Source organism: Calonectris borealis, chromosome 5, assembly GCF_964195595.1.
Source record: "Calonectris borealis chromosome 5, bCalBor7.hap1.2, whole genome shotgun sequence".
Taxonomy (NCBI): Eukaryota; Metazoa; Chordata; class Aves; order Procellariiformes; family Procellariidae; genus Calonectris; species Calonectris borealis.
In genome coordinates, this window is record NC_134316.1 from 3491569 (window position 1) to 3518991 (window position 27423).

Below are 27423 nucleotides of genomic sequence, written 5' to 3' on the forward strand. Positions count from 1 at the left end.
ATGCGATGGATGGAGATCAGGCTGGCCACGTTTAAAAGAAGATGTATTAAAAAAACAAACAAAAAAACCCTAGAAGAAATCACTTCCCTGTGGCAAGTCAGACCAACAACATAATAAAACATGTAAGACATGGCCACCAGTGCTAATTAAAACAGGGTTCTCAATAGTGGTGACTTTGTGCCAGAGCCTTGCACTTTTCACTGTAGCGGTTAGGCAGCACCAAGCAAAGGTAGGGGTTGCTCGGCCTCCGACGGTTCCTGCTCTCCCCTCAGCTCTAACAGCAGAGGATCCGGCCTCTGCTTCAGTTCAGCTTTCAAAGTTCTTCAAATTCACAATAAAAACACACCTACTTCATTTGGATCAGGTGCAGCGACATGAACACTCGAGGAAGCCTCTTACTACACTAGCAATAGGTTAATACTGTCCTTTTTCCGTCATTAAAGCATTGCTCTGCCCCACCGTAGACCTGCTGGGAGATAAACCCAGCAGCGGTTCCCTCTCCTCAGCACCACTGCCCCAAACACTGGCCACAGCGTTTCACATGCTGCCGAGCAGGGGCTGAGGGATCCCCGCTGTGGTTTCCACTGCATTTAACATCGCCTAATTAGTCTTATCGCTGCAATCCACGTACATAAAAACAGCCCTGGTTTGCTAAGGAAAGGTTAGTAGTCACAGTCACCCAAAGGCAGTGGTTTTAGCTTCTCCCCTGAGCCTCCCCACGCTTCTTCTACCTTCAGCCTTCAAAAACACCTCTTTGGCTTCACAGTGAAGTGGATTGCAGAATTAAAAATTACCCTGAGTCAAGGTACAGGGCCCTTCAGTCCTGCATCCTGTCTCCAATAGAGGATGCCAAGGAAACATTTAAAAACAGACCACAGAGGGATGCTTCCCCCAAACACCCTCCCCACCTCCAGAGATTTATGGCTCAGAAAAACCTCTCAGTCATAGATGGGATCTTTGTATTTAATAGTTTTTCATGTATTTTTCTCTCACATAAGTTTGTACAGTTGCTTTTTGCACCTATGCAAACACAACTTAATACAATGAGGAGTTTCACAGATCTTGCAGAGAAAACCACATTTCCTTGTTGCTCAGAGCCTGCAATCCGTTTGCTGCACCCGCTGCCTCCAAACCCGCTGCCAGCTCCGTCCCTTCATCTGCTTTCACCTAAATGCGCACCCCGGTACAAGGGACGCAGTAGCATGGGGATGGGATGAAGCATGCAGGGCCAAGAGAACTATCCTGCCATTGCTGCGTACTGCCTTTCAGCTCATAAAAGCAATCCCCAAACAAGAGGAAAACCCACGCTGTGCACCGCATCAAATCATCACAGGGCAATAGGCAGTTCTGCTCCAAAGAGGTTACCACCTAACGAGATCAAACAGCTGGGGATTGAAAGGACCGCTGAAGGAGTCAAAATGGCTTGTAGAGGTCACGCTGGTGGGCGTTAAGGCCATGCCTGAGGTCTTGCCCACGACCACCACTCCCTAGGTCATACGATCATTAATTCTGGTGTGAATAGGCAGGTTCAGAAATTCAGGACATTTATGTAATAGGGACTGAGCCGCAGCCACTGACATCTGAACTGTGTTGTGTGCATGAAGCTGGATTTGCAGAAGACCTTGCTGACTCTAGAAGATGAGAGCTGCAACGGAATCAGTGGCACCACCAGCACGGCTTGGCTGCTCTTTGCTTGTTTACCTGCGCTGGTACACTTCAGTGGAAACTTCAAGAAAGAAGGAAAAGAAAAGCTAAAGAATCAAGCTGAGCTTTTATTTTCATTTATTGACCAGATTTTTTCCAATTTTTCCAACTGAAAAGAATGTTCAGACTGCAGGAACTTTTAACTGTTAAAAAAGAATAATAAAAAAATAACTTGGAAATGAACAGCTAGGCTCATAAGAAATCTTACATCAAGCAGTCCAGAGGGTAACATACTTTTCTTGGATGTGAGAACCCCCAAATTAATTTTTCTGTGATCACTTTACAAAAGAGACTAGCCATGACCCTGAAGACCCGGCAACAGACTCACTCTCACGTGTTGTATAAATCAATTCACGTTTAATTTATACTAAAAGCAAAAAAGTATATGAAAAGTTTCAGCTGAAATCCTTAAAACCACCTCGGAATGCCTTACAGGTCAACCAACATCCCATGAGGAGGGAGACGCAACTGCCGGTCTTCATTGTAAATAAGACAAAGATGGATCTGAACTCCTCTTCCCCTAGAATCTCTAACGACGCGATAGATGGGGACTCCTGCTGCCTTCCTCTCCCACTTTATAACCGGCACTTCAGTCTCCCTGATAATCTAGCTCGAGAGGAAGAAAACAAGGGGTGAAGCCACCAAAGCACTCCGTTTTACAAATGTTCCCAGCCCTTTTCCCCCGCACCCCATTTTTATTTTGGTAAAAACTACTTTGGTGAGTTAACCCAAATTCATGCATAGTTGCCTGACCATTTCAAAGTGACTGAAATAGCAAAAAAAAAAAAAAAAAAAAGAGAGATTCCATGCAAGATTGTTATCTTTTAACAAACATTAAGGAATATTTGGAAGATAAAAAATCCCAACTGTAAAGACATTATCACTCTTCCCTCAAAGTTCTGATCTGGAATTTCACAACCAAGAAATATGGGGTGAGGCACACACATTAAGTGTTGATCCTCCTGTCAGAAGTTTGAAAATTATTATTCAAGGCTAACAGACACGTTGGAAAAATTTAGCTGGCCTAGAAGTCAGCTGGACAATACTAAACTTTCATGAAAAATGAACATATTTACTATTTAAAAACAGTCTCCTCTGAAACTTTATTCATATGGCTAAAAGAAAGATTTAAACACATTTGGTTTCTAAGACTGACTCTCCGATTATTATATACCACTGGTGAGAGTCCTCAATAGGAGAGGTACAGGTGCTCAAGCTGGTCAGATGTCTTGGGTAAGCATCGTAGTTCTGAAAAAGTATTTTTCAAATACTTTTCAGATTTAATATAAATACGGATTTAATATAAAGCTGGAGGAACTACAAAATACAACAACTGAGACATCTCTCAGGGCTCAGTTCCTGAGGGATGCACGTTTGGAGAGACCAGGAGAAGAGAGGGCAGCCTTTCTGCTTGTCAAGGACCTACAGACATTAGCAAACCCTTCGTGTTTAAGAACCCATGATGCCTCTCGACCCAAGTGACTGAACAGAACCAAGCAATGACAAGCAAATGAGACAAGGTATTTTCTTAAGCAAGAAAGAGGAAGACAGCACATGCACCTCACTTGCTAGCAATACACTGACACGGTGAGCTCCTCATCAAAATGACAGTCTTTTGACCCGTCCAGTCACAAACAGATGCTGGTGTTCAGGGATCGGAGACATTTCAGTGCTGATCGTCAAAACCTCAAATCATAGGAGACAGGTTGGCAGGGACCTCCAGAGGTGTCTGGTCCAGCCTTCTGCTCCAAGCAGGGCTAACCGCAGAGTCAGGTCGTGTTGCTCAGGGCCTTGCCCAGTCAACTTCAGAAAATCTTCAAGGACAGAGATCCCACCACCTCCCTGTGCTCTGCCCCAGAGCACAAACTCTCCTAGCAAAGAATCTTCCCCACATCCAGCTGGACTCTCCCTTGGTGCAGCCTGCGCCAGCTGGCTCTCACCCCTTCCCTGGTCACTCCTGACGAGAGTCTGGCTCCAGCTCCTCTTCCAGTCCATCGTGGAGGATGGCGGTGAGATCCCTCATCAGCCTTCTTACCTCCAGACTAAAAAACACTCAGTTCTGTCAGCCCCTCTTACGTCCTGTGTCTTTCCAGATTCTCCTCCATTTTTCCTGCCTAAAAGACTCCCTGCATCATTCCATGCAGCACTCCAGACATGGAAGCTATCTCATCATGTCTCCATAAATACTACTACTTCGTAGCTCTGTGACTGTACACTAATTTTCAGAGTCCCTTAATTGCTTCATAAGCTACATGTTACTCCACAAGCACTGGACGAGCACACATTCACAGGAGGAGCCTCCCTCATCCCCTGTCCCAGAGAGCCAGGACCCTGAACATGCACGGCACAGGAGTTCAGGCAAACCACAACCACGGAGACTAACGTGGCAAAGAGGTACAGAAGAGGACTACGCTAAGGAGGGATTTGAAAGGTACGCCAGTGACCAAGTAATGAGAGATTACTTCTTCGAACAAATACAAGATCCTCAGGTGGGGCTGAGTTATGACTGAGGAGATAAAAGCTCCTCTCCTCATTTCCACTCAGGACGCAGTTTCTGATTTCAACTCTCTATGCAGGACTTGGATTAGGCTTCAGCTCAGCAAATCTCTTAGGCAGCAAGTGAGCTTCTCCTGCGTCCCCTACTTTTAGGAGTGGCAGAAAATGCATGGGGAAATGATAGTATGAGCCATCCTCCTCCCTTAGCACAGGTTAGAAAAAAGATGACACATTAAAAAGCACAGGGCTCTGTTTTTTCCCAGTGCACCTCTGGTGGGCATTAGCATCACTGCCTGGTCCCTTCCCCCTTTCAACTCACACAGCCTACCAGCTCCCTACTGTCTCAGAGCTCACAATTTACCATCTATACTTAATCTTCTCTTTATACTAACAACACATTGCAACATCTTTCTACGCAACGATCGATAAGGCAGATAAGAACAAACAAGGAAATAGTGAGCAGGACATGACCAAAAGTAATGGTACGTACTGCAGTGCTTCCTGCCATCTAACCGCTGAAACTACAAAAAAACCCAACACTTCTTTTGTCTGGAGCTTCACAGCCATGTCAAAATAAACATAAGGAAAAAATGAAAATGCAATTCAAAAATACAGAAAAGAATGTAAAACTTACCAGGCTCTAACTTGATTATTTTTACAGCAGCCAGTTCTCCTGTATGAAGATTTCTAGCCTGAAATGAGAGAGTTAAGACATATTTAATTACACTGCAAAGGCATCTCACACAGTCTTGCAAACTGTGAAAAGATACGCTATGATGTCACGTGTTACAAATATGGCACAAGGCAATTAGCTGAGTGCAACCTGGGTGAGGATTATCTGGTTTTGGTATTAGCGCAGCATCAACCTAGTTGGAGTTGTGAATTGTTACTGGCAGTTTCTTTCGAGACTTTAAAAAAACCCCATCTATCTGCCAGCAAATGAGAGTTCATGCCTTTCAAACACCATTTTTAAGGGTTGTTGAAACTGAGAAGTTTCTGCCATCCGTGCTCTCTGAGGTGGTACAAAAGCTGCTACACGGACTGTCAGAGCATGGAACATGGTGCTCAACCACCCATCTCACAGTGCTAAACCTCACCGCGCTCTGAAAGTGGAACTGAAAGGTGGAGGGGCAGGGAGGAGCAGACGCAGCACGGATGGGTCACAGCTCCCTGCGAACAATTTAACCCTGAAAACAAACTCCTTCCAGCAGACCCTGACGGAGGTGAGTGTTCTCCACGACCCTCGAGAAGAAGAAGGGGTAGGGAGGTCCAAATAAGCCTTTACAAAAGTGTCCTCTCCGGGTATGCTGTAAACTTCACACTGAGAATTCAGTGCTGGAGGAAAATGTTACAGGAACCTCAGATATAGAAAGCCTTAAGAGGGGATTTCATCATTAACACTTTTAACTCTAGTAAAATGAGCTCTAAATCGCTCTGGCACCATCACCAGAGCTAAACTGTATTATTTTTGACACACAGCTTGATCCAATTAGGCACTGTGGCATTCCCCTTTTTCTGATCATCCAAAAGTTACAGGAGTCTAAACCCAACCGTTTCATTCTTACCCTAACAAACAGGCAGAGTCTTCTGAACATATGAAATCTGGCTAAGAGGTAGATTATAGAAAATTGAGGGAAAACTGGGTTAAGTGAAATCGATTTGGGCAGTTACTTAAGATGAGGACGCAAAGCAAATTTGCCCCTGTGGACTGAACTGAAGGAAGCCACTACCAAACAAAACACTCTTCTCTTGCATATGGACAAGAAGTAGTCTTAATTTAACAACAGGTAAAGCAAGAACTTGAAAGATGAACCCCTCAGTTTTCTCAACACTTGGTCAAGCTTCCAAATTGGGAAAGGCTTTCCACCCAGGGAAAAAAAAAAACAACCAACAATAACTGCTCTTTCAAAGTCCTGTAGTGCTTAGCCAAGAGATGGGGGTCAAAATGCCAAGGACATAAATACGACTCAACTGAAGTCAAAAAGAACCTGAACAACTGTACAACAGAACCAAACATCTGAAGCCAACAGACTAAATCACTGACGACAGAGAGATAGTTATCTGCTAACCACAGAGGAAACATTTACCACTTCTTACCTTCCTACCAGAGGTGTTTTTAGACCACAGCAAAATCACTGGTATCCTTCAACATCCAGAAGGAGCATGCATCCAAGCATGGACAAAGGATTAGGACCTCTCTGGTACTGTTACACCTAAAAATACCGTCATGAAACACAGATGTTCCCATAAGAGACCAAGCACTCTTTCTTGGTGAAGCCAGGGCACCTCCACCATCCATGCTTCTATCTACAAGCAGCTAAGCTGTTCAGATAAAGGAGATTGCACAGTTTCCAGAAGATCACCTTCATTTCTGAAGTACAAAAAAGATCATACTCCTTACAGATATTCCTTTTCCATAAAAGCAGTAACTGCCACTGCTACTGTTATGCTGAAGCCTGAAGGAATGGATGTAGTCTGCCAAAGGTCTTTGGTACACAGACCACTTGGCAGGGACTCGAAGGTTCAGGCTGGAGATCGCTGCAATTACTGGCTCTCAGCTCTCACACACGACAGGCCATACAGCTTACCAAACTGTGACTGCTGCTATCCAATATTACCATTAAGTTTTTGCACATAATCTCTAGCCTGGACATGGACTATTTCGGGTTTCAACCATCGAACTTTGTCTGCTGGAATGGAAAGCTCTCCACCAGGTTGGTATTTATGAACTAAACACATCAAGTCATCTGAGCCACTCGCCCTAAGACCGGTTTTCCGATTACAGTTTAATCTTCGAAGCGAACACATTCTCGAGTTGATGACACCAGGACCACACATGCTGCTTAACTCCTATCGTGCCAGCACCAAAGGCAAAAATGCTGAGTATTCCCTGATCCTCAATACCTTTGTTTGGATGCTCACGGCTACAGGAACTGTATTAGGTCTTCAGTCTAGCCAGTCGTATTGCAAGCATGCAGCAAATTACCCAAACTGCTTCCCAAGAGATTGTCACCTGCCCGCAAATGCGACTGATGGCTTTTGTTCCTTCATCTTGGATTGCACCAGCTTTACACGGGTGTACACATCTCTCTCTGCTGTCGCTCTTGTTTTTTAAACTTTTCTCTTCCACACCTTTCTGTCAGCTGAAAACTTGATCAATAATGAATTACTGTTAACTTGCACATCATTAAAAATTTAAGGCGGCGAGGGCTCAAAACTGGCTCTCCATGGTACATAGCTAGATATGAAAACTGTCAAGTAAGGATTCCTCAAATAATTTTGAGACATATTACTTAAAGAAATTCTCAACTCATTTCCTATGGGTGACTACAGTTTGCATCGTTTTACTTTTTCTAAAAACAATTGCGTAGTATCAAGGAAGTCACAGACAGGAATGCATGACATCAACATTGCTGGCTTTGTGAATCAAACATGAAATTTTACTACAAATGATATTTGACAAAAATATAAGTTCTCCATAATTTCTCTGATGTAAAGCATTAGTTAATGATCTATCAATTTGTCTTATTGATATACTTCTTCACTGGAGCAGGGGGAATTGAAGTGAAGCTAAGAATTTGTAGTTCTCCTAGTCCTCTTACTTACATTTTTAAAACCTAATAGCAAAATATCTGCCTCCTTCTTGTCCGTTGAAATTTCCTCAGTATTTCAGGTTTTAATTCAAAATTAGCTGAAACCAACCAGACGCCAGGGGAGCTGTTTTTCCCTGCACGCCAAGTAATCCAGACCTGCCAATTAACAAGTATAGCTGCTGTTCAAGTATCTATGAGCTATTATTGACACAGCAAGTTATCATTTATATGCATTTATCACATAAAGATGACATCTATATCATGAACTTTGATGATCTTTCTGAATTCTAGTATTTCTAATATTTAAATCTAATGAAAGAAAACACCTGTTAGATTTCTTAGAGTCTTTAATTCTGCTGGCCTTGATTCCGTCAATATGTAAGGAAGTCTCCTAAGAACTCATCTGGGCACTGAAGGCTAAAAGACAAAACTCAGCGTTTGCACAGCTCCCTCCTGCGCTGGAGCCCACATCCCCATCAGCAACACGGTCCAGTTCCCACATGACAGAAGTGGAGCCCAACTTCCCCGACAGATCAGGGGACTTGCTGTAAGACTTTCCCCGAGAGGAAGACAGAGCTTTTGCTATCTGTTAGTGTTGATCTTAATTTTATTTAATGAGACTCAAAACTGAAAATCATGTTCCACATTACTCGGAATTAAAATTAAAACTACGGGATCTTGGCAGAAGGATTGCAAAGCTCTAACAGAAAATTTGACCTACACAAGAATGGGACCAGAACAAGGGTACATTTGAATGAGGTGGGCCACACAGTCAAATTTATTTTGCTCAATGTCATATACAGAGTATATTTACTGAGAAAGAAGAGCTAGGCAGTAGTCTTTTGGTCACCTCTTCTTCAGCTGTCCTATAGCCTGCTATAGGATGAGTGACAGCATCCCACTGAGCACAGCTCTTCCAGAATATTTTAGCAGCTAAATACTAATACTACAGAACATCACACAGAGTCTGTGTTCAAAATAAAACAAAACACAAGTAATCCTCTTTTTCTGAGTATCCCATTGCATAGTTGTAGCGACTTAGGAGATTACATGTCACTAGTTTAATGTGTCAGCACAATAATCATTACACTTTTTTTCCCCAGCATTATGTCAGCTCAAGCCAACACAACCCGGATTCCTTCGAGCATACACACAGCTGTACCAGAGCAGATTAAAGGTTCCTTTAAATCTATCAAACAGCAGATGCTTCAGAAAGTGGTTAAGAGCTGACCAAGCAAATGGTGACACTTTCCTGATGCACTCTCCCAGCAACTGAATCGGGATCTGCACGGTGCCTTCTGCAATAAGGACTAGCTGCAGGCAGAGCCTGCGTTAGGCTGTCAATCCAGGAGCAACACACGTTCTTCCAATCTAGGCACAAGGTCAGTGGCGTGTCCCAACGCCACGCTCAAAAATGAGAGGTGCACTATTAGTGGGACTGGGGTTTTGAGGAGTTGGGAGAGTTTTATGATATTACACACAAAAAAGCATCAGGTTTTTCCACTGAGACTTAACTTTCTTCTCAGAACTGCATCAAAAAGCTGTCGTGGGACAGTGGAACCCAACGTGACACCCATGGCAATCCCTGTGTACAATGCTTCCCAACACACACGCAAGCAATGCACATGAGAAAAAAACATTTTGGGTGGGACACTTTCTGCAGCTAGTGACCAGAAATAACACAGAAAACTGGTTTCAGAACCAGTTACACACTCTGCAATTTGGTTTTATTTATTTTTAAGAGTGCAAGCCAGACAATTCCACCCCAGGGGGTCCACAGTACTAAGTGGTGTGAGATGGACAAAAATTGGAGAATCATTTCACTTGGACATCTGAATGCAAGTTTATGTGCTCAGACTCCTTGTCCAGCCACTTTCTCCTTCAACGCCGAGGAAGAGAAGGGGAAGATTAAGACAGCCATATCACTCTCACAGCCTCCAAATTAGTATATTCAATTTCCATGGTGAAATCCCCTCCTCACCCCAATGTAGTTGTCTGATCTCCAGCCTTGGATCAACAGCCCAATTCACCGGAAGAGCCATTTGTTCGACCGTGTCTTCATTTAATCTAATCATAATTGCAGCTCCTGTGGCAACCCTCCCATGCATCCCCATCTTATTCATTCCTTGCCAAGCTTCACTCATCAGTGACCATGACGTTTTGCTGTCTCAAGTGCTGCCTGCTTCTCCTCAGTTACTGTATATACCTTCAGAAGGAACCCTAACCTCCTCTCCCACAACTGAAATAGAAGTTTCTCATCTGCTTTCTAGTTTCTAACCTCTTACATTTTATAACACTTCACCTGCTCGATGTGGTTTTGGAATTCCCATTATGCTGCATCGTTCTTTCAACATCTCACATCATCAAACAGACCCCTGAATTCACCTACCTACATCTCTGAATTCACATCTACCATTACCTAGAGCTCTCAGCCAACTAAGGTGACCCAAAGAAATGTTTCTCACCTGGGCTGCTCTAAATCCATGAAAACAGATTCCTTTCTTACATGCAGGAAGCACAGTAAGTATTTTAGTTGTGATTAAAAAAGAGAATCCAAAACATTATGGGTGTCAGGGGAACAGGATACCTGAACAAACCAAGACTACTGTGTATATCTACCAGAAGGTAGGAGCACAGAGACCTCGAAAGAGAAGATGGGATCTTGAAGATGCCACCACAACCAGCCCATCTGTGGAGTAAAACTTCAGCGAGCAACTGCCACAGCTTGGCACAACCACCAGACCTTTCAGCAGCACTTCAGCCGTGAGCTTTTCTACATGAGGATTTGGGTTTCGCTACTCGATGTAGTATCCCTCTCCCACACAACAGAAACGCTCCCATGAACATGCCACATTCTTGTATGTAACCCCATTTCAACTTTTTTATCCTACGCTCAAACCGGTCACACGTAGAGATGAGACATTTCTGCAAAAGAAGGACTTATTTCTCAAGATGAGACCCCTGATTCCTCACTGCTGTTCCCAGCACACAAGGAGAAGCCCTCAAGAGCAACTCCAGGATCCTGAGGTCCCGCGCTACGCTGCAGCCTCAACAGAGAGACCTGCCATGAAGGACAGCAAGTCCTCAGGGGGCCTCGGTAACTCTAACACAACAATTACTTTTGGGGGTTTCATCATTTGCTTGGGGTTTTTTTGTGAACACACAAGCAAACATCCATCAAAATCAGTACCCAAGATGCAATATTAAGAAATCTGACAGGAACTGCCAGACTGGATTAGGTTTCTGATCTGCTAGTTTACCCTTTATCCCTCAAATAAGCAGCAATGGATGTGTTAGAGAAGAATTGGATCTTGGTGGATGGCAACCTGTTGGTCTGTAACAGACTTTGAATTGTGTCCTAATGCAGAAGTTCAAATAAGTGTTCCTAGTGTTTATCATAATTAATTATACAATTTTGCTTACTCTTATGATTTACATAAATCAGTCTGTCAATTTTAAAAAATGCTCTGCAAATAGAGCTGGAAATCAGGCAGCTAAAGCAAAGAACAGCAATGCTGGACTTACTCTTAATGAATGGAAAGGAGAAGCTTGTACTTCTGATACACTATCTCTACCAGCTGAGTTTAACACCCAGACTGTAGAGCTGGGGATTCATTAAAAGTCAAGACATAACGGGAAAGCTTCTCAGAAAACCCAGCCTAAAAGCAACAAGAATTAATCCTCACTGTGTGAGCCTAGAATTGCTATCCTTCACAAGGACACCGCAACCTTTTGTAGTCCTGTACAACATTAGGAAAGCACTTTTGTAAAAGAAATCAAACTCTCTGAAAGCTCTGAGAAAAACAATCCTTGAAAATTTACAGGTAAAGGTTAACCCAAGCAGAGAGGCCAGTTCTGACAGCTCGCTGCTGAACACGATCTCCTGAAATGCTCACCCGAGCAGCACGCTGCAGAGTATAAGGCTGCCATTTGCTCAGAGCAGATGCAGACCTTGGTGTCAGGATGGTGCACAAGCGGGAGAATTGCCTGCACAGGCCACAGAGCAGCTGCAGAGCTCCTCTGCCTGGGCTCCAGCCAAAAATAGTAGCTCCCACTATTGCTTTCCAGTTTCAGACTGAGTAGAGAGCGTGCTGGTTCCTGTCCCAGTACCAGGCAGCACACCCCACAAGCATCCTCAGGAGACTCGCAGAAATCGTATACGACCCACGTATTTTTTCCTGCGTTCCCCTGTATCTTACCTTCTGATGGATGCATGTACCAAACCCACACAGGTGCAATTACTGCAGAGTTTTGTGGGTCTTTTTCTTTTCTTTTATATAAAACAAAATAAGCAAAACCTACCCAAAATTCCCCACAGCCCCATCGTGAGAAAACCTAAACAAAGTACTGGACTAAATAAAGGCCCCCCTGCTCAGTGCTGGGAGCATCTCTGTAACAGATGCTGAACACATTTTTCTCCTTCATGCGGGAAGGTCTATGGATGGATTAAAAATGCAGAAGAAGGAAGAAAATAGAATAGCTTAAAAAAAAAAAAGGGGGGGACGACTCTGTCAAATATTAATGCAAATCTTACTGAATGGGCTGAGATTTGTACCAGAAACAACTGCCTTTCCCATCTCCAGTCCTCACAACGCTCCGTTCATCACCCACGGTGTGCCAGGGCAGCTCACCCTGTCGCAGATGTCCAGCTAGTCTTCGCTGCTGGAAAAAGATACCTAACAGCAATTTCTAATTTTCAGGGCTGTTGCTCTTTTGGGAGATAGAAACACCCCGAGGCAACTGTTCACTCCGCAACCTTCCCGCTGGATTTCTGAGATGGAGAGCAGTACCAGGCTCCTTTATAGCGAAGGGCACAGAGGCTTTCAGAAACCATTTCCCTAACAGAGACTTTATAGATTCAATACACCAAAAGAGAACCGTCTCTTACAACCATCACTGTTACTACTTTTCGGGATAAACCAAAAATAAAGATTCACGCGCTAATTTTACTTTTTGTACGTATTTCTGAATTTCCTGTGTCAGCTAGTTTATACTGCAGTGGCACTACGAAGAGAGCCATCGCTCTGGATATCAGAGCTGAATATTGTACAAAAACAAATATTGATTTTGTGGGTGCTCTCCAGATGGGCACTGCTTCTCCTTGTCCTTCAGACGAGGAACACGCATCAGTACAAAGCAGGAGGCAAACTTCACAGCTGTCACTCCCTATTTCCACATTTACAGCACTTGCAGTTTTCCTTATTGAAGGAGCAGAACCCAGAATACACAAAAGTACCAGGGTTTAAATAAATTCCACGTTAAAACCTGAAACCCAATGCAGCAACATCTGCGACTGGCACTCCTAAGCACAGCTATAATGCAAATAAGGCTTAAATGTATTTACTTTTACTGGCAGTTGGTGAAATTTAGATAAGTGTATCTCTTGCAGATAAAACTGGGAGGAGGGGAACCTACCTTTCACTCACAGACTTCAGACACTTTCTTACTCAAGGCCAATTAACTCAAGCAATAAGGGATTAAAAGCTCATTAATGATGTTAGGCCAACTCCTTTTATTCCAGCACAGAAAACTAGCAAAGTGGCTTTACAGTTCTGCTATAGATCTCAGCGGCCACTAAATCATTTAATTCTCATTCCTAGCCATAACTACTGAAGGACAAAGACCTACGGCAATAAGGATAACAATAATAACAAAGCAAAGATTAGTGCATATCTTCACAACATTTATTTAGGAAAAAAATATAACAAAAGAAGTCAGCTATATGCTTCCAAGTAGAGGTTGGTTATTCTCCTATGAAATTTTCTTGGCAGGTCATCATTTGCAAAATATTTGGCATGATCCTTCCCAAATTGAAAAGTTAAAGCTAGAAACAGACCCTGACCACAAAAGTACTATTTAGCAACTGATGCGGCACAAAAGATACAAACAAATACCACATGAGAAAAAAAAGAAAGAGCCCAATTTTGACTCAGTTGGAGTGGACTGCTGGCAAGAACCAAAACAAAAAAGTACCTTTTCAAGTTACAACTATGTGCATTAGATTGTTTTGAAAGGCTACTAGAAATAGCTCACTTTCCTGAGGAATAATATACATTTTTTTAATGTAAGATCACACAAATCAAAGAATGCCCATGAAGCTGCTAGTATACTTAAAATTGAGCAGATGTCTAACAGCTTTACTGGCCAGTGTATAAAATAGGGGAAAGAAAAGAAAAAAAAAAGGAAAAAAAAAAGATACCTTCAAACATATTATTAAACTACAAACCAAGATGGATTTTAAAAGGGTTTAGTCACCAGAAGATAGGAAGAATAAATATAAGATAATTTTATTTTATTCCTACGTTGAATGCATAGACCACGACACGGAAAAAAACCCCACAGTATTATGGAGTACAAATTCAAGTAACGTTAAAATACTAGACATTTTATCAGCTGCAGGGGAATTCATTTATTCCTCAGAGATGAAAGAACTAAGAAATGTGTCAACCAAAATATTTGAAGCAAACCATCTATGTCTCTTCTTTCCACTGAAAAGAAAAATCCGTGAGTCGATCAGACACAGCACTCAGCCTCCTACCATCCCTACACGTCAAGACAGCACTATTAACCCCACCTCATGCCTAAGGAACTCACATGGTAGACACCAACTTTTTTTTATTTCAGGGAAGCTATGAAGAACTTGTATTTGTACATAACAAGGATAGAACCACTAAGCAATATGTCATAGTCACGCAGGAAATCCATGGCTGGGGTCCAAAGCACTGGACCGTGCTTTCCCATCTCAACAAGGAATCTGGCTTTCTAGGCAGGGAGGAAAAAGAAGTTTCTGAAGGAAAAGGCAATGGCTTGCCCTTTTTTTTTTTCTTTTTTAATTAAGCCACTTGTGTTTCATTAAAGAATTTTAAGACCATCATTTTACTTTTTTGACACCGAAGAAAACAAAACTTTTTACTGCTTTGCTTTGTAACCGTGAGCTAACACGCAGTAAGATGTGTCTCTTCAGAAAGGCAGAACTCAGGAGCTGCCGTTGGCATTCTGAAGAGGAGAAGAAACTGCAATTCAGAGATTGCAACTCTTATACCATTACTATCTGCACGCAACTCCCTAAAACACCAGGAACACTTTTGGACATACTTCCAGATTAGTCAGAAAAACAAATCCAAGTGTATGCATTTTGCTGGGGTTTTTGTTTCTTTTATTGAAGCTATTTTGCCTAGAATTGCAGTAATTCATGCTGTAATTAAGCCGTGTGTGCAAGCTCATTTTTAACTACAGAGTGTTTGGGCACCCCCCCCCCACCTTTTCACATCACACACAGGCTCTTCTGCAGTACCAAGCCTTCCAAACACAGGGTACAAGTCTGTATCGACTCCCTTTCCTTATTGTAATTTATTTGAGAGAATCTAGAGAGGTGCAGGTGAAAAGTATAGATTTAAGTAGAAAAATCTAACTTCAACAAAGCTGTTCAGTAATTGCCTCCTTAAATTTCAATTCCTCAGAGATGAACTAAGAGTTACGAACCTAAAAGGAACAAACCATAAAGTTGTCTTCATGAAGAAAATAGATCTGGGTGTTTTGTTCTTTGTGGTTGTTATTGTTAAATAAAACAGTGACCAGAATAGAAAGAATGAATAAAAAAACGGCTGTGTAAATCAAAGAAGTTAAAAGAAAATTAGTTAAAAATAGAAGCCGCGAGATTCTTCTTCTGTCCTAAGATTTAGGCTTTGGTTTGCACCTGTACTATATCAATTGTCACCTTCTTGGGGTAGAAGATGGGCAAGACGTAACAATTTCCTCTCAATTCCATTTGTGTACATGTGTATACGTACTACAGCGTGTCTGCTTCTTTCTGACTACTGGGATGGTACCACTGTTTAGCTGATTCTACTAGAACGAAACCCAGCATTTATTTACAATCTTTATTTTATCTCTTATGATTATGAAATATTGATCAGTAATATTTCTAACTCAGTAGACAATTCCAGGCCTGGAATTCTGTTGAAATGAAGACAAATTACATTTTAGTAAGTTTTTTAATGAGGAAAATTAGAACTTTTAGATGTGCTAGATACATGAGAAAGGTTAAGTATAAAGTATGTTTTGCACTTATGCTGATTAAGTAAAGAGAGGAAATACGCTGCCATTTCATTACAGATGATATCTTTCACGATTTTACAGCCATCTTACCCTCTCACACCTTACTTTTAGCCAGAATGGAGGCGAGAAAAGAAAGTTTTTTGGTTTTTCTTTTTTTTTTTTTATTGTTTTCTCAGTTTTGACTGATCCACTCATTTAAATGATATAACTTGAAAAGAAAGAAATTTTTTTCTACAGGTTAATCTACAGATGTCAAACACCGGTTTCACTTCAGTAGCCTGGTTTCAAGCACTTGGCCAGTGACTTCCTCACTTCACTGGTTCAACTTACTTTAAAACACGGACCAAAAACATGCTGCTCGAATAATATGCATGCTACAGAAATTATAATATTACAGTAAATTAGGCCTAATGATTTAACTGGAATTCTAAAGAAGTAAGTTTTTTCTTTTCAATTTTAATATACTAAAGAACATCTTCCATCTTGCCTTGTTCCTCTTTGCCTGCCTGTCCTCCTCCTCCTTTCAAATTCCACCCCTACAGCAGCTTTGCTGCTCAAGTCAGCACAGTCGGTCCGTACTCAAGACATCCCACTGCAGAATTTCGACAAACCTCAACACCCACAGAGTGAGAAAAGGCAAAACTTACGTTCGCATACCTAAACAGGCGGTCGGTTGTGACTGCTGAAGCAACGGCAGATCATAAAACGTTCTCAAGATCTCCCTACCCATCCTCGTAACTCCCTTTGTCCCTGGTTTGATATTGTGAGCCAAATTTAAAAACAGACTCTCTAGACAGAACTGTTTGGCAAAGTTTTAAAGGCACTATGTTAATCAAAACGTTAGTCATGCCTCTTCACAATAAACCTGGACTGGAACTCAAACAGTGCTTTAAATTTAAATGCCGACACGCCTGACACAAAACGAAACAGCATTATCAGAAACTGCTTATCCTGTCCAATTACTGACCCAGACTCCTCCTAAATACCTGGTGAAGGTATTTTGACTATGCAGATACATCCCGTCCAGCCTCAGAAACCCTCACCCCTCGCAAGCTGCTAACGCTACAAAGCAATGCCCACGTAGCTGAGCCTAGTTCAGTTGCCTCCCCCCACGTATCGTATCCTTATCCTCTCCCCTGCAATGGAAACCGTCCTCTTAAGGCAGGGGACATTTAAAATGGCAACGCTTCTTTCACAAAAACAGTTTTAAATGAAAAGGGATCTCAGCCCCCCTCTGACAGACAATACAACTGTGAATACCTGCAAGTGACACATCAAATACTCATCCACCGTAGACCAAGTGCAGCAAAAGAAAAATTTCAGCTGCTGCTGTTTTCAAACCCCTCGCAAATACAACACAAATACCCAATCCTGTTAATCGCTGGAGAGCAATGAACACTCATCAGGCATTGCTTCCTGTCAAATTTTAATTCTTTAAGTTTTATCATGACAAAGTACATCTACAAAAGATGGTATGGCCGCACCTTTATTCTACCTACCATGTTTACATTTCCGTGCCTGTGCAAGAGACTTTACCATTTATCTTCCCTTAAGATTAATGACAAAATTTCCAAAACATCTTTGGGAGTCTAATGATTATAATTCAACTATTATCTTGCATGTCTGTACATTAAACAACGAGTTAAGGCAAATGCAACACAATTCTATATTGCTTCAATAGCAATGATCAGCAAGTAGCTATGATCAGCAAACAGCCACACACACAGCTGAGAACAGAACAAGAATGCAGCTTCCTGGGGTGGACCATCACATTAAATGTAAGAAGAAATGATGCCTTTAACGCTGCGCAGGAAAGAGCTACACAAAGAAAGCTCAAGAACGATTTCTTACCAATAAGCCAACAGAGCCCCCCTGCAATGACCTCTTCACTCTCTGAAGATAAACAGCACCTGCCTTTCTGGAATGTCTCAAAATTCACATTTCAACAGGCTACAAATCCAGCTGTTCACACTAACCTGAAAATATGTTTCATTCAGCTTTCTGGAAATGTCCAGCCAAATCTTCCTCATCTCTATGAAAACATGAACCTTCTATACACTATAGTCACACGGAAGACACAAAAATAGACTTGGGAGAAGAGTAATTCCAGCATGCCAAAATATCAAACGTGGCATTAAAGATGCCGTTTTGACGGATCAGTTCAGTAATTGCAGCCGTTCTGGCCTCCAGCACCGCGGGTCAGCTCAAAGCTCTGAGGGATATTCCTGACTGCATCTTGCTTGATCTTTTTACTATCTTCAGGAGCAGAGAAGTCAGCAGAAACACACATAGCAACACACAGGATAACAGACTAGGGAAAAGTACTGGGAGAGGCTAAGGCTTTGGAACAAAAGCCTTGGCACTTCTTATTCTCCGTCTGTTGCAATAAATTTCAGATTTTTTAGTCCCTGCTCTTGGTCTACTGACCGGTGTCTGCTCAAGCCATGTCTTAGTGTCCCACAGTCTCAAAAGTGAGCAACTTCACGAGATCTGTGATGCTAAATGCACTAGTCCCATAATTCGACTAACCTCTTGACACAGCAGAGAGGAACATGCCGTCCTGTGTCCGACAGCTCTGTTAGTGGTCACTGACTCAGAGAGAAGATGTTAGCCCTTTCCCTAATGGCCCCCCACCTTCCTAATGTTTCCATGTAAGCAAGTCCCCACTTGAATCCCTTTCCTTGGGATTTGACAGGGGCAGGATGGAAACAGCACCCACAAAACAGATTTGCCCTTGACCTCCAGTCCCGACTGAAGGCGACGCCAGGAAGCAATTCCTTTGCTCACCCTCCTGTGCACTATTTTCACCAAAAGTGTGAGAGCTCCAGAAACACAGTCAAGCTACAGCTTCTTGGCATGGCGTTTTCCATCTGCCACGGGGGAAAGTAAGCTTCGGCTCTTTGAGCAGCTGAGAAGGTCCTCGCAGACACTATCCACCGTGCTGGATAAAATGACGTACTCTAACGCTGGGTGAAGGAATTTAGAAAGCTGAAAAGCAGAATGGAAACCTCGCTGTACCAAACGCTGAAATTTTCCCCCAAACAATCCAGGAAGGAACAGCAATTTATCCAGCCTCTGTACGCGAGGAGCTCCCAACAGCTCAGACCTTCATGTGATGGAGACATTTCCTGCAGGCCAGCAGCAAGGGAACACATGAGCAGGTGGGTCTGGGTCTCAAAATTATGCCAACAGGCTAAATATTATCCAACAGATGAAGATACTGATTTCGCAGAGCTGGTTAGGTGGGCACGGAGTTAAAAAGTGTTTCACTCTCAGTGGAGCCACTTTGCTATTTTGATAAACAGAAGGGACTCCAATTTTTCAGACAAGCCACTCTTGAACAGATTCCCTAAACGAGAAAAGGGAAAGGGGGTGGGAGATGCACGACAAGTAAACGCTGTATGGTGCTGCCTGTGTAAATATGCTCTCCAGTCTAGCAAACCACAGTTTGGAGAAAAATGTGGTGGTACATAATATAGAGACCCCTTCGTTATAATTAGACAGACTGAGTTAACCTGTCAGAAAGATCACTCTACTTGGCGAGGCAAAATGGGAAGTTCAGATAAGTGATCTCTGCCATACCTCTTCCACAGGTATGCTCTGCAAAAAGATTTGGGGAAGGCCTGGTGGAATAAATTGTCTTTTGCTATTTTTCAACTACTGTCAGTGTCAGGTCTGCCTTATTTACCTACTCCCATTAAACGCAAGGGAACACCTGGTTTTATAAATCACAAATGCAAAATCTTGAACAAAATACCCTGCCCTTCTCATTGACTTTTTACTGGAATCCCAGAATGCACTCAGGACCACCAAAACTGCCATAAACCACAAATCAAAGGCTGCCACATTCACCAAACCTTGCTGAGTGCTCTTATTGCTAGGAATCCTTCAGAAATTGAGCAAGAACTATTCTAACTTCTTGAAGAAATATAAAATCTGAAATCCTAACAAAATGGCAAAGTGAGAGAAAGTCTTGGCGAGGCATTGAGGTTGCCTTGAGTTGATGAACAACTTTTACGAATACGGAGACCTACCCATTTTGCACAGTTCTCATATGGAATCACCTTGGGTTGATGCTGCCTCTTCTTTTCATTCACAGCCATAACCAAGAAGCCAGGTGCCAAACATGAATAAAGGTAGCAAGCATATTTGTTTTTCCAGCTGCAGAGCGGACGGACAGTTGCTGGTGTCAGCGAAATACGCTGGCAAACTCTGTCACGGCCTTGCTAACAGGAAGAACTATTCTCTCTGACATGGATGATCTGTGTACTTCTATCGCACACCTCTGCTGATGGAACTGGGAATCGTTCAGATACCCCGTGCTATAAATCTTGGACGCATTCAACGTTAGCCAAATGTGTTCGCAATGAAAACGATCATTGCATCTTCTGGAGACAAAGATGAAGTAGATACTGGTATGCAAATGTTCCGATCTTTGATCTGTTCTTCGTTCTCACAGATTTCTTCTGCTGTCGGGAGGGTGGGTGGTGTGTGTGCTTCAAAGGGGATACATGAACTGCACTATTCACTTCCTCTGAATGGATATCTCGTGTTAAAACGGAGCTCTGGGGTGGAAGGCAGAAAAGGCACAGCTCATGTAAAGCACCTCTTGTGTTCCAGACTCGTCTCCAAAAATGTGTGCAACATGCAGGGAACAAAAGAACACGCTCTGGTTAACTCCTTCCTGTGCAAGGCTGCAGGACACCTCAGCCTCCCTCGCTGATTGCACCACGAATAAATGAGGATTAACAAAATCATCTGTTCAGCTGATTGTCTCTTGAAGGATGAGTCCTAGACAGTAATACCGCAACTGAAGACTACATCAGAGAGAAGGCTGGTACCAACATGACATTAAACTCAACAGAACAGACTCTCAGATCCTTCTTGGCTTAAGAGACGCTGGGTACAGCCTTGGCACTAGCTCATGGAAGCACACTGAAAAGTTGCCACCACTCTTTCTTTGGCTCCTCTGAGGACCTAACCTGGGAGGACAACTCTCTTCAAAAGAGCTGGAAAGGACATCAGTCTTATTTTTAAGCTTTTGGAATCTACCTGCTTTTGAAAGTAAGAGACAGGGAGAAACAGACATAGGGAGAAACACTCTATTTCCACCACACAACCTACCATTAACAGAAAACATGAGCAACAAGAGGTAATATTTAAAGCTAAACATGTTCCACGACAAAGACAAAATGCTTAATAAGAAAAAAAAAATTACAAATATTACAAATGGAAAAGCAAGGGCATCCCCCCAACTTCCCCCCACCTCCTAACAGAGGGTGTCAACAAACCACTGAGCATCTTAGTTCTCAGCAATATATATGTATCCTACTGACTGCATCCTAAAAGTGTGCAATTTCCCAGAAGAGAAACTCCACAGCAACAAGAAGAAACTCAACAGCGCTGGTTCGATGCCATTCTAAACACCCTTCGTGTGGAAAAACAAGAGTACGCAGAGTTCAGGCATGGCTACAGCAAACACTGCTAACCAGAAGGCTTTGATCTGGAGAGGAGGAGTGGAATCCCCTGATGTGACAGATGTTTTATGGTAATTTATATGTGTAAGCAATGTATATTTACCAGGGACAGAAGTGCTGAATCAGGGATGGCCAATCCAATTGGTCTGCAGCTGCCAAAACATATCCGTATAAAGCTGGGAGTATGGGATTAAAAGCTATCATAGTCATAACCGTACTCTGGTATTAAAACAAAGCCTTAATACTCCATTCTTAACCTGTTGACTTTAAGTAGCAGAACGCTTTAACCAGTAAGTTCTATGATCTGTGAAATTAGACCGACATTAAGAATTATTTTCAAAATATTAAATACCTCAACAGTCTTTGACTGCACCAGGAATTATACTTCAGAGCTCTGAGAATAAGGCACTGACCACACAAGCAGGGCTGAAACCTGACTCAAACTGGACAGAGTCCCACTTTTATGGCAACCTTTCAAAAAAAAAAAATTTTTTTTTAACCATATTTGAGCAAGAGTCTCTGTCTGCCACGATTCAATTTCATTGCTCGCTATTTTCCTGCAGCAGTGATTGGTGGCAAACCAGTACAGGTTTCTTCCAAGTTAATGTTTTAACCTGGTGCAGGAGATTTAAAAAAAAAAAGAAATCCCAAGAGGATAAGAGAGACTGAGCAGGTGCCTCAAGGAGGAGTGAAATTTCCATGATATTTAATAAAAATGCATCTCTTGTTTACAGATAGTTTCTGCTATTAATTTGCTACATTTCTCTTTCCCTGTGCTTACTTTAAAAGAAAGCCACTGTAGCACTGTTCACAATCCTGCTTGGAAAAACCAAAACAAGACAGCTTTAGAATTGCTGTACAAGATCATATTTAATCATCGCTTCTCAGTGAGGAAGACATCCAGCTATTCATCCCGCAAAAGCAGTCTGCAGAGGGTGCTGGGCTGAGCAAATACATGATCTTTCAGCTCAGCTGCCAAACCAGAGCGTTCAAAGAGACAGTCTACATAAACCATCCTTTTGTTCCCCTTCTCCAAAATCGAAGATTAGTTAAAACTCTGTTTGGGGCACTTGCATTAAAAACCACAAAAAGCCAAGCCCTGTGTAGCTGGGGGAGAGGAAGCAGAGGAGGTAGTGGTGAGTGGAAGTCTTTTGTTCCCCAGCAGAGTCGACAGGCTGACGGTGAAGGGACTCACACATGTAGAAGACTTTAAATTCCTTTTTCTGTGCAAGGGGTGGTGACCCCGCATCTCTCGCCACGACACAGGCTATTCTTTCCCCTAGATCTCTCCACCAAACCTACTCCGAGTCATTAATAAAGAGTCAAATAAAAACTCTGTGCAGGAAATCTCAGTAAGATACAGCTAAAGTAAATTATTGCTCTAATACAGTGCTTGTTTTCTAAGTCCCTTCAGGACACCAACATCCACAAGTACATATAACCAAATTACTCGATGTTCTGATGCAACCGAATCCCGCAAGCTAACCAAAACAGGCCAGTCTTTACACTATTCCAAGTACTTCCAGAAAATATCACGGACTTACAGAAACACATGCTTATAGAGCTGATGATGTGAACTTCTTATCAAAGCTGGTCTTATACAAATTAGACCACAAGGCACTACTGAAAAGCTGCAGGTTCACTGACAGGTCACGCTGGCACGCATGAAAACTCATCAAGACCTGGGATCTAGCCACACTATGGGAGTTTACCTGGGATAGGATCTAACGGACCACTTCCTAACGCTGGAGATTAAATTCCATTTACAGTTTCTAGCGGTTTTTTTAATTTTCTAACCTAAGACACTGGTCAACTGGATGTTTCTGCATTAACAACACACACACAAAGTCTATTTCAGCACGACTGTGTAGATACATGAACAAACTTACATCATTTTTAAATACTGCTTTGAGACTTTCATGTATATGACCAAGGAGGGCAAACGGAAATCTTGCCAGGAAAGCCAAATTAAAACCTCACTCTCGTAGACCTCACCTTTGCAGTGTTAAGGGATACGATGCTGAGGGTGCTAACCATTTGACAGAGAGTGGGGACAAAAAAATACCATCAGTGTATTATTAAGTTCCAGTGAGTACCCAATCTTTGTTATTACAGCCTCTTTCAGAAGTCAGCAATTTAAGATAGCTTGATACAATGCTTTGAGAGATAAATTATTCCAATGGATTAGAATTGGCTTAACAATAATATCCTCTATTAAAAAGAAAAAAAAGCTTTCCCTACACAGATGAGACAACTAAGGCGTTAGGATTGTAATGGAAAGGTACTTCCAAGACTGGTAGACCTAAACTTGGATCTACTTACAAGCGCTGTGAAAAGATAAGAAAATAGTTTATTTACGGATGGTTCCTCCCCCACCCTGAAATGCATTTGGGGGCAAAAAAAAATATTAAAACAACATCAACAATCCAGTACTTATAAGCAACCTACAATCAACCATTGTGTGCCATGTGACAGACGAGAGAAAAAAACCCCACAAACACTAACAAAACACATTTCAGTTTTAAGCTTCCAACAGTAGTAATGAAAAGCAAAGTGGGTAGGAGATTTTTAGAAAGGCCTTAAATATTCTTCTGTAACCTAATAGTGAACACAAATATTTGCTTAACCTCCGCCTTCAACATCCAGAAAAGAACTAATTACTCCAAAAGCTACCAAATGCCCCAAGAAGAATTTGAGGCATAAACCACCAGCACCAAAAAGCATCTGAGGAAGAGGCAGATCTCCCACAATCAGAAAGGCTGTCTCATTCGGACATCCTAAAAACAACTGTGCTGGAGACGCTGGTGACTCAGTAGTGATGGAGCAGAGAAACCACTTGAAGAGGTGAGAGGAAAATTCCATTTTAATTTAAGAGCACTCTCTAGCAAACCTTGCCCGAGCTCTGCAACATAACAACAATCAGATATTCACTAAGAAATGCATTTTATAAATGCTACTGACAGTCCTCAGCACGCACAAGATATGACATCAGTGCTAAGAAGAGACTTACCATGGACTAAGAAAAATAAAAGTACAATGTTTATACATTAAGTCCTTTCAAGAAAAAAGGTTTACCTTCGTTACTGTTAAAATTAACATAACATCAATGACTTTAAAAAATAAGTTTGCTTTGCATATTTGTCATAACAGCCAGTGCCATCCGATTCAGTATTCCCTTGACACAGTTCCTCCCTGTTGCAGGGCCTTATAAAAACAAAGAGCAAACCAATGACCTAGAAACAAATGTAGGCTCTCAAACTACTTTAAACTCATTAACTTTATACTTGTTTTAGACTCATAACAACGCCCAAAAACACTGCCAAAGACTTTGATTTAAATTTGCCAGGTTGCACTATGAGAAGGTTTGGGTTTATTCCCACCTGGAACTGTTTCAGGAATAGAAGGCACATTTTTCATAACCCAAAGAATGGAGGTGGGGGGGAGGGTTGTGGTTTTTTTTTTTTTTTAAGGGGATATGTTTACATGGCACAGAGCAGAGCCATGCATTCAAACCAGCTCCGGAACCGGAAGCTGTATGACATGTCAGCACAGCTCTCCACTAATTACCAGGATAATGAGAAGCAGAATATTTCTTTTTCCACAAAGAGCAAAGAGATGACACGAAAGTGACTTCTCTGCAACACAACTAGTTCTTTCTCGTCATGCTGTCCTGTACTATGCAGGCATACCCAAACAAACTAGCTCAAGGTATGCTGAGTTTTGGAATTATGAAACCTGAAACGTCCTTTTAAATAACTTAGTGCTAGATTGCCTAGCAAAGAAGTTGACTGATCCGTGCACAGCACCCCAGGAGGGAAAAAAAAAAAAAAAAAAGAAAAAAGGAGGGTAAATATGCACCATGGAAACTTTTAAAAATAACTCCCCGAGGCCATAAGTAACCATTTCAAAGGGGTGGTGGGAACAAGATCCATCTATAAAACTTCAATTTGAACATTAGCGAAGAGCCCTCCCCCAGCATGAGCAATTACCGCTGCCTTTCATGTGGCAGAGTAACACACCTTTTCTTGTACGGTTGGTTGTGTCAGGTCTATTTTAAACACACTCAACAGCATTACAGAGTAAACCATCACAGCCGTTCATCCCATGCAGCTGAAAATGCAGACTGTCAAACACAGGCCGAAAACTTCACAGCTTGCTTTATAAGCAACCCAACCCTCAGAGCAGCTGAGCATCCCTGACCTTTGGGGAAGGGGCTCGTATCTCCCCGAGAGGAACGCGCCATGCCTACGCCTTCTGTTTCCCATGGCTGTGGTTCTGGCGATGCGAGCACCGGTACGCACCGTTTCAAGAGCATCTACTGGATTTGCAGCGCTAACTCTACTGCGAGCTGTAACTCCGTTCCAGCTTCTGAAGAGCTTTAATCTGCTTCTGCCTTTTGCGTGCTATTATTAACCTCAGGGATAAACTTGCAGCCTTTTAATCAGATGCTTTAACTGATGCGTTCTGCAAACAGGTACAGCAAATAGATATCCTCTACCTCCTTTGGCAGTTACGTGGAAGTATCACCCACAATATTCACCAATTCAAACCTCTCAGAAATCAGTGAAGGGACCGGTAAGATGGACCCTTCTCCAACATTCAAGCGGAACTCGATCCTTTTAAATAAAAGTGTTAGACGGGGAGGGAAACCTCACGCTTTGTCAGAGATGCCCCGAGTCCACAGGTTTGTCAGGAGCCGCTCTGTCCCAGCCGGCCCCTTGACGCCCCGAGCCCGGCCACGCCGTCAGGCGAAGCCCCGGGGCCGAGCCCGGCGCGGCCCTCCACGCCGCTCACCTTGTAGACATCGCCGTAGGTGCCGCTCCCCACCCGCTGGATCAGCTCGTAGTCCTGCTGCGGGTTCCGCCTCAGGATATCCCCGCTCGGCCGCGCCGCCGGCTCCATCTCCAACCCCGCGTAGCCCCCGCCGGGGGAAGGGGAGCAGCGACCGCTTTCCTCCTCGCCCCTCCGGCCGGGGATGCTCCTAGCGCGGCAGCCGGCCCATGGTTCCTGCGGCGGAAAGCGCCTGCTGAGCGGGGCTCCCGGGGCGGGCTCTGGGCCGCGGCTGCCGAGACAAAGGCAGGCAGCCGGCGGTTGCCACGGCCGTTGACGGCCCGGCGGCGGGGGCAGCGCCTTCCGCAGTCCGCGGCGGCGCCCGGGGCTCCCCGGGGCAACGGGGAAACGCCGAACCCGGCGGGCAGCAACCGCCCCGGCGGCTGTGGGGAAGGAGGGGAGGGAGGTCCCGTCCCACCGGCGCTGAGGAGGCGCCGCGGCCCGCCCGCCGCCGGCCGGGGCAGCCGCCAGCCCGCCCGCAGCCAGGCCCGCAGCAAGGCCGGGCCGGCTCCTACCTGCGCGCCCACAGCCCTTTGTCCCGCCGGAGAGGGAGCGCCGCCGCCGCCGCCTCCTCCCGCCGCGGCCCCGCGCTCCTCCCCGGCCGCGGCCCCGCTGCCCGCCGCGGCCCCGGCCCCCACGCACGCACCGCCCGGCCCAGCCGAGCCGGGACGGGTCGGGACGGGACGGCAGCGGCCTCCGCGACGCCGCAGCGCCACGGCGCGGCCGACGGCACCGCCGCGGCCCTCCCTTCCCTTCCCCTCCCTCCTGCCCGCCCGCCTTCCTCCCCCCGCCCCGCGCCGCCACCGGGCCCGGGCCGCCCCTGGGCGGTAGTAAAACCTGTGTCATGGTGGCTGCTACCGGGGGCTGCCCGCCGCTGCACCGGGGTGCGCCGCCCGCGGCCCTCCGCCGCCCTCGGCCGGCAGCGGCCCAGGTCGGGCCCCAAGGCCGCGGTGCCCCGGCGCCGCTGGGGCTGAAGGCCCCACTGCCCGCCCTGGAGGTGCCCACCGTGACCCTCCACTAACGGGGGTGAGCCTGGGGCTGCCGTGTCACAGAGCTTATAGAATCACAGAATGGTTTGGGTTGGAAGGGACCCTTAACGGCCATCCAGTCCAACCCCCCTGCTGTGGGCAGGGACATCTTCAACCAGATCAGGTTGCTCAGAGCCCCGTCCAACCTGACCTGGAATGTTCCCAGGGATGGGGCATCTACCACCTCTCTGGGCAACCTCTGCCAGCGTCTCACCACCCTCACTGTAAAAAATTTCT

At 44.0% G+C, this 27423-nt stretch overlaps 1 protein-coding gene across 4 annotated transcripts in view; it reads right to left on the minus strand.

The window, feature by feature from the left end:
* MAP4K5 (mitogen-activated protein kinase kinase kinase kinase 5) overlaps nucleotides 1-26785 on the minus strand; it is a 71372-nt gene extending 44587 nt beyond the window's left edge. For 2 of the 4 annotated variants that reach the window (XM_075150707.1, XM_075150706.1), the window contains exons 1-3: nucleotides 26674-26784; nucleotides 26123-26335; nucleotides 4835-4892 (exon numbers count right to left, since the gene is read on the minus strand). In XM_075150707.1, coding sequence (XP_075006808.1) covers nucleotides 4835-4892; nucleotides 26123-26230 — 166 coding nt within the window. In that variant the 5' untranslated portion in view covers nucleotides 26231-26335; nucleotides 26674-26784. Of the gene's footprint in view, nucleotides 1-4834; nucleotides 4893-26122; nucleotides 26336-26673 lie in introns of those variants that run through there. The other 2 variants (XM_075150708.1, XM_075150710.1) reach the window with 2 other exon arrangements.
* Nucleotides 26786-27423: the final 638 nt, after the last annotated feature.